At 37.1% G+C, this 11,322-nt stretch overlaps 1 protein-coding gene across 1 annotated transcript in view; it reads left to right on the top strand.

Annotated features, from left to right (window-relative positions):
* Positions 1-473: 473 nt before the first annotated feature.
* Positions 474-11,322, top strand: part of THBS2 (thrombospondin 2) — a 31,376-nt gene continuing 20,527 nt past the window's right edge. Inside the window, exons 1-8 of the mRNA XM_010221569.2 lie at positions 474-573; positions 1,173-1,247; positions 2,165-2,721; positions 4,228-4,312; positions 8,313-8,509; positions 9,354-9,494; positions 9,730-9,826; positions 10,796-10,966. Coding sequence (XP_010219871.2) covers positions 474-573; positions 1,173-1,247; positions 2,165-2,721; positions 4,228-4,312; positions 8,313-8,509; positions 9,354-9,494; positions 9,730-9,826; positions 10,796-10,966 — 1,423 coding nt within the window. The remainder of the gene's footprint in view (positions 574-1,172; positions 1,248-2,164; positions 2,722-4,227; positions 4,313-8,312; positions 8,510-9,353; positions 9,495-9,729; positions 9,827-10,795; positions 10,967-11,322) is intronic.

Here is an 11,322-nt window from a genome sequence, read left to right as displayed (position 1 = left end):
CCCGCCTCTCCGCGCCCCATTCGCACCGCCCATGCCAGGTACTGGGTCCCGCGGGCGGGACGTGGCGGCCGGAGCCGCCGCGGGGACGGCCGTGGGGGCGGCTGTCCCGGGAAGGCTGCCGTCCCGGGAAGGCTGCCCCGGAGAGGCACCTGCCCGGCGCGGGCAGAGGGACTCGCCGGGCCGGGTGGGATGTGTTAAATGAGGCGCCGGCTCTGCGGGCCGCTGCTGCGGCAGAGCAGGGTGCGAGGGATGCACAGGGCGACCCTGCACTTGTAGGTAGACTCATGCGGTGGAGGCATTTGAGGGAACCAATGAGTGCTGTATGAAGGGAGGAAGTCCCAGTAATAGGTATTTTCTCTGAATCCTTCCAGAAAGATGTGCAGAGTGTTTAAAGTATTGGAATAATATATCTGCATCCAGAGGAATGAATGCCCACATGTCCCATCTGCTGTATTCATTCTGGGAGGACACGCATGGGGAGGCACATCTGTGTTGCTTATAATGGTGTAATGGCACTGGACAGAAAGAGCATCACGTTAAAAGTCATTTTCTCCAGATGTGGTTGCTTATGGGGTATTGTAAAACTGGATTAGTAAGTGTGTCCGTGTAAGATGAAGAAAGTAGTTTATATGATGACAGATGGAAAAAAGTCCTGAAAAGTATACCTAGTACTCAGAACTGGTATTTAGTGAGATCCTGTTATCCTGCTGGATATCTGCTGAATATATATCCAAAGCGACTCTGGAACAACTGATAGACTGTCTCTCATATTTTCTATAGTTCTTATCCAGCTCTTGGAAAATCTTGGAAAAAGTTACATCATATGTTCTCTGGGTGTCTTTACCCTTTTAATTGTTAGAGACACTTATATACAAAGGAGCCTTATTTTCAAGAGCTAATATTTGCTCCACTTGATGTCATATTATTTCATTTTTGACATCAGAACCCACCCCAGACTAAGTAATTGTGGTCATAATCATCAGTAAGAAAGAAGCAGCAGAAACAAACAAACTTTTAATTGAAAAAAAAAAAAGGCAAAAGACATTGTGATTTTTAGGTATAATTGATTAGAAGGATAAGAGTTTTGTGGCATGCCATGAGATGAATTAACATTTTTGTAGTTGATAAAAGATTATTTCCTTAATACTTTCTACTTTTTCTTTTATTCATAGGAGTTATGCTACACAGGAGTGGGCTGTTGTGGCTAACTGTCTTGATTGCCTTGTGGGCTTCTTCAAATGCTCAGGGTAAGTTCTGACACATCTTAACTGGATGAACAGTAACTTGCAGATCTAAAGGCTGATTTAAAAAAGTTAACTGCGCTATAGTGTACGAAGTAATCTTTTTTTTTTTTTTTTTTTTAAAGCGCATATATTTTGTAAAATGTATCGCAGGGACCTGGGCATGATGCATCTGACTACTGGTGAATGAAGATTATTAATTACCTTATTACTATATCTAAAAATGTTTTCTGTAGCAAACTTTAATCTAAAAGTTTATGATCTGATAAATAATTGCTATGATGTTTTCTGATTCAGTGTAAATGTATGGTAAAAGTAACATAAACAGAACCAAAGAGATGAAGTTTTTGAAAGGAGAAAAGTAGGAAGCAAAAGCTCTACAGAGCAAATTTAAGTGGAATGTAAATTGGCGCAGTGCCAAGTCCTCATTTCATCAGATGTCTTGGCCTAAATTCTTAAAAAGTATATTTCTAGCTTCCTGTCGGCAGGCCACATGGCTTCTCAATATTTGATTTTTATTAATGTCTGTCAAAATATAGGAATTGGCTTAACTTTCTTATTATCCTATACATATTATATATAATATGTAATGATTATCTTGTTACATACATATATATATACAAACAATCAACATGTGTATATGTACAAGTGAGTATTATCTAATACTACAAAATATTTATGTAGCTATATAGTCAAATATATATTTATACCAGAAGGAGTGAGTTACCATTAAATTAAAATGATGGATGGAAAATATGACTGTAGCTTGCCAGTAAATGCAGTCCTGTCTGTAAAGTGGGAAAGTACTAGGTTCACTGTTATTCTTCAAGTCTGTTATATAACTGCAGTTATTAGGTGTAGTGTACAGAGTTGTATTTCTTATGGCAGTATTTGTAATCATTGTTGCACACTAACTTTTTCAGATGGTGACAAGGAAGAAGAGACCACCTTTGATTTACTTCAAATCAGTAACATAAACCGAAAGACAGTTGGAGCAAAATTGTTCCGGGGTCCAGATCCTGCTGTCCCAGCATACCGTTTCATTCGGTTTGACCATATTCCTCCATGTAAACCTGAGAAATTAAAAAAGATTGTCAAACTCATACGACAGAATGAGGGCTTTATTCTTTCAGCCACCCTGAGGCAGGACAGGCAATCTAGAGGCACTCTTCTTGCTTTAGAGGGTCCTGGCATCAGTGAGAGACAGTTCGAGATTATTTCCAATGGCCGAGCCAACACCCTGGACCTTATCTACTGGGTGGATGGCTTCCAGAACGTGATTTCCTTGGAAGACGTGGACCTCGCGGACTCGCAGTGGAAGAATCTCACTGTGCAAATAACAGGAGAGAACTACAATCTTTATGTTGGCTGTGACCTCATTGACAGCTTCATCCTGGAGGAGCCTTTCTATGAGCAACTGAAAGCAGAAAATAGTCGAATGTATGTGGCGAAGGGAGCTATTCGGGAGAACCATTTCAGGGTAGGTAACCTGGAGAAAGGAGCTCTGCGGTAAGGTAACCCTTGGATTTGATGAGCTCGCGGATGTTTCCAAACAGAATTTTTCCGGAGTGTCTTTTGGTTGATTGCTGGACCAGGATTATGTGAATTTTGGTGTTCCTGAAACCAAAGGACTGGTAAAGTATAAGTCCAGGAAAAGTGAATATAACTGGTGTCTGGCTGTTCCAATGGAAAAAAACCTGCTTTCTTCTCCATCTGTAAGACATCTGAGTATGTCATATTTTTGTGGTGATTTGTAGAACACTTTGGCAGTTTCCTTGAAGATACATTTTTGCTGCTGAATGCTGTCTAGTTCACAGGAAAATGTCAGTATTTGTGAAATTTTATTTGAAAAAGTATAGGGGGTGGGGAAAAGAATTTTTGAAGTTGAAGTGTGTCATGGTGATCCATCCCTAAAGAATATTTTGTTTTCCCATTTGAATAATTTTTAATTTCAGGTTTTAAAAACACCATAAAATTTGGAAGAAAAGTAGAATGGAATATTTCAATCAGGCTTATATTTTTTCTTTTTTTTTGAAAACATTTTTGTTTCCTTTATATCTTTTTATTTTAAATAAAGCAATTACTTTTTAGTTTTTCTATAAATTGAAAAATCTACTTCCTGTCTGAGAGTGATGTAATCTGGTTTAAGTGCTTTAAGGATGTTTTCTCTTAAATTTGAAATCAAACTTCAACCCATGGTTTCAAAATTTGAATAGCCTAGCCTTTTTTTCTTTTTCTTTTTTTCTTTTTTTTTTTTCCATCCTATTGTGCCATCTAGTCTCCAGTCAGTGTATGACATGCTGAAGTCTGTAGCTGGCAGGAAAGCCAAAAGTTCTTGCCCTCAATCCTTCATTTCTGCCTCCATTATTAAGCATGCTACTCATTTCCGCGGACAGGACTATTTTTGGACCTATACTGTGATCTGAGTCACTGAGATAATCTGTGGTTAACATAATATTTTTTTTTGGAGAATTTTAAAAAGTGAAGCAGATAGTGTCTTTTTTTTTGCCTTGTAGTAATGCCAGCACACCAGAGTGGACAGCAGAGAATAGTACTTGGGAATTAATGTCTAAACATGGAAGTAGGGTGGTGCAAGAATTTCATAGGCTGTCTTGCCTCCATAGCCAATCTCTTATGGCACTATAGCCTGAAATGTGCTTTATGGAAATAAAGATTTGAATTCACAGCTCATCAATTACTGTTTTATTGCGACCTGTTTCAGAAAGCAGCTAATTTTATATAATTCAATAATACAAATATATTTACATTAGCAAATAATTTATAACAAGATAATAAATCAACACAATGACTGTGTGTCAAGGCTTGCTACATCATAGTTTTCTTGTTTGTTTGTTTTTGTTTGTTGTTGTTTTTTTTAATGGATTTACCTGTGCTTAAATTCAGACAATAGCATGAATATAAGACAAGTCACCGGTTGATTAATCCCAAATTGATGTAACTTGTTTTTGACTGGTTTTTATTGCAGGGTCTTTTGCAAAATATTCAGTTAATCTTTGACACTTCAATAGAGGACGTTCTGCGTAAAAAAGGATGCCAGAGGACTCAACCAAGTAAGGGTTTCTTCTATCACCAGTATGTTCAATTGACTCTGAAAATGGGAAATGTCAGTAGCGACATATTATGCTAAATCCATGACACAGATCCCATCGAAACTGTAGAGAGTTCTTATGGAATAGTACAAACCAAAGTGAGTTCCCTCTGGTTATAACAGGAAGATGTTTGTTAGAGATCTTAAATACGCACTATGTTTTTGTAGTAGGGCTCATGGAAGGTGCTGACTATTTTACTTTACAGTGTTTATAACTGGCAGGAGCTCAATCAAGAATCAGAGACAACTGATTCCATTAGAGGAAAATGATGGGTATGTGAGACAGTCAGGACTTCGAGGTTTTATCCAAACCTCTCAAGTTCCATTATTTATATTATTTTGCCATGACGTAAGAGCAGAGGAGTGAACTGCTCAACTCTTTTCCGTATTTATTCAGAAGAACAAATAATTAAGTAGCAACAGTGTTCAACTTTTTCAAAAAGAAGATGTTTTGAAATTTTTGCAAGGAAAAATCTCATATGTACATATATATGTGTGTATTGGTATGCATATTTTACAGGGGGTCTGTGTATGCATATGTGCATATTTATATATGTATGAATTTGCTGTTCTATTTTTCAGTCTTGATAAAGGATATTAGTTGATTGTCTCAGACATATTCCAGAGATGTCCCATGCTGCAAGAACTCAGGCACAAATATGCTGACTCATGTTAGAAATGACTGACATTTGCTGGAATGTGGCCTTAGATCACCTGGGCAAGAAGGCATGCTGTCATTTTTTGGTTATGGTCTGTTCCAGCCAACCTATTTTGTGTACTCAAACCAGAATCTACATGGACATGCTATGCCCTACATTTCCAGGCATTTCAGGGTACAAAAGGGAATAAAGAAGATAAAAGGAGGAATTCATAAGAGGAATCAAATTATGATGTGTCCTGTTCCAAATGCAGGGGCATTTTGAAATACTGATTACTACTTTCACCTTTGTTAGTGGAAGAAAATATTTGAGGAGCAGCATGAGTGTAGAAGAATAGAACCTGAGCTGATGTCCGAACAATTATAATCTCAATAAAGTAGAGAGATGGCTTCAAGAAGGATGTAGTTCAGCTATCCTGCTTCATTTTTCATAGAAACAAAGGTGCAAAAAGCCTAGGTAGAATCTTAAGGGCACATACAGCTCTCCAAATATCCTAATTCAAGAGGTTCTATGTGTGGATAGACCAAACTAGTAAAACTAGCTAAAGAGAAGATCTGGATATCTTTGTGTCATCATTGCTTAGAAAGAATAATTTGTTTGACCAAGTGTTTTGAAGTAGCGCTACGTAAAAATGCAAATTTAATGTACCTCCAATGTAAAGAGGAAGTCAATAAGAATCTAAAGGGAAAATAGTTTTGTATGTTACTACATTCCTTATGAAGGATCCTTTAGCTGTTGTGGTTGTAGTCAACAGAGTATTTTTTATATGTATTTTTCTTATCACATCTGTCAGCTACCAAATTTTCCAAGTCCAATAAGATTTGCTTTTTATCATTCCTGAGATATTTATCAACAAAAGTCATTTCAGTTTTTCTTTATAAGACCAAGAGGACAGTGCAAGATGGAAACTGCTTGTCTAAAGACAGACGAGGGGTTACAGCAGTCTCTTGACTGAAACTCTACAACAGAATCATCTGAAGGCTTGTTACACAACTGTTTTCTAGCATTTTCTGCCCACCTGTTGAGACGAGGTGCAGATATTAAAATGCCACAGACCCTTGTTACACAGTGAAGTGCACTCATCAGTGAGGGTACAATAAACACACTGCTTTTTGAAGGTGGGACTGTATTCCCCTGTTGTGTTTTTCATCCTAGTCTGAGAAGATGTCCAGTGAAATAGTAGCTTGGGACTGTTCTAGGTTTTTAGGGGAGAAAAGTTTCTCTATAGTGTGGTGTTGCATATACTTTAAGGAGTACTTCTACACATGCCTTGTGTAGAAGAGATGACAAAAATACACCTAAACAGATACATGAGTAAAATGCCTTCCTCAAATGAACAAAATGACATTTGCATATGTGAAAGGATACACAATCTGCTCTTGTGGTTTCTCATTTTAAAGATGATCATGTAGTCCTTAGGAAATTAGCAGGAAGCCAGCAACAGTGAACTGATTTCCCAGTGATCCCCAGGCATCTTCTTTCAGTTTCTGCCAAGTGCCCGTAGGAAGTGTGGATTTAGTTCTTCAAACATAGTTTTGGTTTTTGTTTCCTGCTGAGAATTCAGCTTTAATAATGTCCTTAGAATGTTCCGGTCAAGGCACACTCTATGCAGACTTGAAAAATATGAAATTTAATGACCTGGAAAACGCTATGGGGGAATCTGAGAAGTTTAGTGTTTCAATGGGGTAGAAAGAAAGGCATACTTTTTAAGGAATCCAAAAGCAGTTGAAATAAACAGTTCTGACCTGTTATGTGATATATCATTTTTCCATCCTGTAAGTGAAGATAGACAATTATTTAAACTTTGAAGCAGTGTATATGGTTTGTTTGTACATCCTGGCTAGTAGCAAATACTTCATAGCTTCTTGAAAAATATATCATGCCAATCATTTTCATTATGGTTGAGAAATAATTCTTTAATATCTTTTTAGGGTTGGTTCCTTGTCTTATACTTTTAGACTTAATGAAAGAAGAATACTTCTGTGCTTGTTTTCTTTACTTGTACATTTAAATTTTGTTGTTGTTGTGGTGTTTTTTTTTCTGGGCCTTCTCTTATGATTTATGTTGTGTAATCAAGCATCCAATCAAGTCCTCAAAGTTGTCATAGCATTGCCCCCCTTCTGTGATTTATAAACAATGAATAGCATTGGCTTGTTTAGAAGCATTGTGGCTCACATTCTTGTGCTGATTTCTTCCTCATAAATCTCTTTATGCTTTGCTTTTCTCTTTTCATTTGTTTACCATGAGTTCCTATACTAATACGAAATCCGGTGAACTAGTCTCTATTGATAGAGAGTGGAGAATGGATTTCTCTGAGGCTGATACCAACTTACAGCCTTTACACTACACAAAGCTTCCCAGGAAGCTGAAGGATATTTACATGGTGAAGATTTAAATGCCTAACAGAAGGAAGACTGTATTATTTAGTTACCTATATTGCAGGGAGTAAAAAAGACCACAAAACTCAGTTTAATGACAGCTCTACGGAGTAAAATCAGATTTTATACATATATACCTATATATACATATATATATATATATATATATATATAAATTACTATTGATATTTTCTATTACATTCATTTTCAAGAATTTGTTATAGAGAGGAAGGTCATTTATTTATTTTAAGAACACATTTAGTTCTCCCTGTATAATACACTAAAAGTTTTATTTTACATATGGGTTTTCTAATGAAGGACTGTTTGGAGTGACGGACCAAATATTCAGTCTGATCTTAGCTTGATCTTCGTTTTGCTTTCTAATTAAAATATTGTTATGATCACCTCTCTGAGTATGAGAGCAGGCAGAGTGACATAGATCAGCCCAGAGGCTGGTATAATTGGAGAATGGTATGAATTTGATCCAAGTAACTGTAGGATGAATGGGCAGAACAACAGCAATGGTTTCTGTAAGGAAGTGCCTTCTCCTCCATTTTTTTTTTTTTTTTCTATATGGAGAAAACATGGCAGGTGATGAAAATCTGAAACCTTTCGTGGGTCTCAGGATAAAATGAGTTTGTTTTCTTTTTGATATTGTATCCTTTGTTACGTGTTCTTCGTAAAGAGATGTACTGCACTACCAACAGTGCTATTAAGTGAGAACTGTGTTAAAGAGAGCTTAGCTCTTAATTTTGAAAAGGGAAAGCCTATGATTGGAACCAGCCAACAGCTAACCTTCTTTTATTTATGGGGAAGCATGAAACTATTCATTAGGTTTAGAAGCCAAAACAGTTTCAGCAAGCACTTGTAATCTGTGGGAGAACACTGTATACACAACTCTTCTTTGTCCCTCTCTTCCTACTAGCTGAAGTGAACACTATCAATGAGAGTACTGAAATCCTTCACTTGAGTCCTGCTGTCACAACTGAATATGTTGGTGAAAAAACAGAAAAGAAAATGGAGTTTTGTGATCGTTCCTGTGAAGAGCTGGGAACGATGTTCACTGAACTCACTGGCCTGCGCATCGTGGTGAACAACTTGGCTGATAACCTTCAGAAAGTGGTAGGTACCTGTGGGAACTGAAAGAGGTCTATAATGCTGTACTCTGTTCTTTTTGCTCTGGCATTTTGGTCCATTGAGGAGGTTAGTAATATCTGTATGCACATGTGCTCGTCTCTATATCTACATTATGTAGATATGACTTATGTTTTCAAAGTAACTACTAAAGTATTTCTTGAGAATAAGATCTTCAGTTAGGCTTGGTTTTCCCACGGGTGGTTTGAAAGAACATATAACATACAGACACATATAACGGGTGAAATCAAGACTCTGAAAGATGCTGCAGATTTCGTCATTGGAAGCTAAGGAACCCAACCTTGCCTGTACACTATTAAAGCATTGCATGTACATACCTCATTTATAAATACACCAGTAAGTGGCTACAAAGGTACCTAACTGTATGTAAGCATGTGGAATTTTTGCATCTAAAGTAATATGGTGGCATTTCACTGAGGTCTGTCCCTCTCCTAAATCTGAATAAGTTAGTCCTTTCTGAAGGATGTTTATTCTGAAGGATGTTTAATATGGTTATACACCATATTAATGTCTCTGGAGTAACATTTTCCCATCTAAAGAAAAAAACCTCCCCTGTGGAGAAAAGAAACATACTAAGAAAAGGTTTTCCTTGTGGCAGCATAACTGTGGTCATGCTGTTAGCTGAAGAATCACTATGCAGTATCGCACTGCCTGAATGATACCTTTCTTATCTATATAAATGTGTAAAAGTAGAAGTTCTTTTTTTAATAGAATAATTACATATTCTTTTCTTTTTCTTTGTCTTACTTGAAATGATATGCTTTAAAGGTACAGTATTTTTTTTTGTTTGTCCATTTGCTTCATATTTTAGTCTGAAGAGAACCAAATTATGTGGGAATTGATTGGGCCAAACAAAACGCTGAAGAACCAGTCAGTTTGCTGGCAGGATGGCCGTGTCTTTTCAGATAATGAAAATTGGATTGTAGATAGCTGCACCAAGTGTACCTGCCAGGTAAGATTTTGGAAACATTCTTCTCTCCAGAAATGGACAACAGATTTACTCCAATTTCTGTATTCAGATTTACTCACACTTACTCTGATCTTGGCCTAGACTTACTGAAATATATAAAAAAATACTCCAAATTTTCATTATATTTAGAAAAAAATCAATTATTTTCCACACCACATAAAACTTTCAGGGATGCCTACCTTTATTTACTTCATTATGTTGATTTCTTTACCTGTAGGATTCTAAAATTGTGTGCCATCAGATCACCTGCCCTGCAGTCTCTTGTGCTGATCCATCTTTCATTGAAGGTGAATGCTGTCCCGTCTGCTCTCACTGTGAGTATATAGCCAAGGAGAAGGCACCCCCTGGCAGTTCTGAAAACCATCACTTTTGGGTTGGAGAGGTCAAAACAACTAAGAGATCCAAGCAAGCAATGTCAAAGAAAATCTTATTTATTCACCAGGATCATACTAAATAATGTGGGTGCTCTAAGTTACCTTTTGGAGGAGTTATTCTCACTTCAGTAATTACATAAGTAACTTAGGAATAACATGATAACTTAGTGATGTGGCTGGGCACAAAAAGTTAGATGCATTTTCCTCTCCAATAATGTTTTTTCCAAGGCAAGGCATTCTAATTTTTGTAATTTGCACTGCTTGCTGTTGTTTCTTTTGCATACCTCCTAGTTAAAACAGACTAGCACAGATTAGGAAGTTGTCTTGCCTTCTTGTGGAGGATGTGTAGATTCCTAATCAAAATTTTAATGTAGTTTGATGGAATATTTGTTATGAGTGCAAGTCATTTTTCTTCTCTGTTATTTTGATTCTGTTATTCTGGTATCTTGTATATGCTATTTTTGTTATAATGATTTACTTATATAGAACAGATTGGCAAGGTGCATTTAAGACAGCATTGCGCATTCTGAACTAGAGTCAAAATAGCTTTAGTAATTTCACTAGTTCACGGAATTTGTTGTGAATACAGTTCATTCCACTCTGTGCCGGACAGATCTATTATATGAAAACAAACAAACAAACAAACAAAAACCCTAGGAGTTCTTTTTGACTGCTTAGTTGTCCTAAATAAAAATGAATCCACTGGAATATATACAGAGTTTTTTTGCTTATTTAAAGCATAGGGCACATTCCTATAAGATGCTCTTGATCACATTTCCAGTTATGTTGTGTCTGAACAGAGGTAAGCCACCTCTCACCATGTTGACTAATATTCCAAAGTTAAGGGCATGTGGAATCCAAAAGCAGCAGGCAGTGCTAAGCACTTTTTTTGTATCTTCTGCTCTGTAGCTGATGACAGTGAGGAAGGCTGGTCGCCATGGTCAGACTGGACAAAATGCTCAGTTACTTGTGGCTCTGGCACTCAAATGCGGGGAAGGTCATGTGATGTCACCAGGAGTGCTTGCACAGGTCCGCACATCCAGACAAGAATGTGCAGTTTTAAGAAATGTGACCATCGCAGTAAGTAACTACACCTTTTCAGTAAGCTTCTTCCTGCTTTTCTGAGGAAAACTAATTTTCCCTCAATTTTCCTGTTGACAGTCAGTAATCAGAACTGTATGTACTGACATACTTCTGTATGCTTAATTACAGTAGCTATCATTAGACTTTTTTTTTCATCTCTCCCCTTTCAAATATTCCTACTTTTCCTGTCAGTTTAATATCTACATGCATTCCAGGCTCAGCTCTGTTAACTGAGAATTAGTAGGTAATGTTTTTTTTTCACATTAAAAACAGGAGGTCATTTCTTTGAGCTTATTTTGGAGGCAACTCATGATTGATATAGATGGAGAGAGGACTATTGATCTGCCATTCAT

The sequence above is a fragment of the Tinamus guttatus genome, unplaced genomic scaffold (assembly GCF_059628265.1).
Source record: "Tinamus guttatus ecotype Peru unplaced genomic scaffold, ASM5962826v1 Tinamus_guttatus_pri_ptg000601l, whole genome shotgun sequence".
Taxonomy (NCBI): Eukaryota; Metazoa; Chordata; class Aves; order Tinamiformes; family Tinamidae; genus Tinamus; species Tinamus guttatus.
The sequence above is the reverse complement of the archived record's forward strand: the minus strand, read 5'-3'. Positions and strand labels throughout refer to the sequence as shown.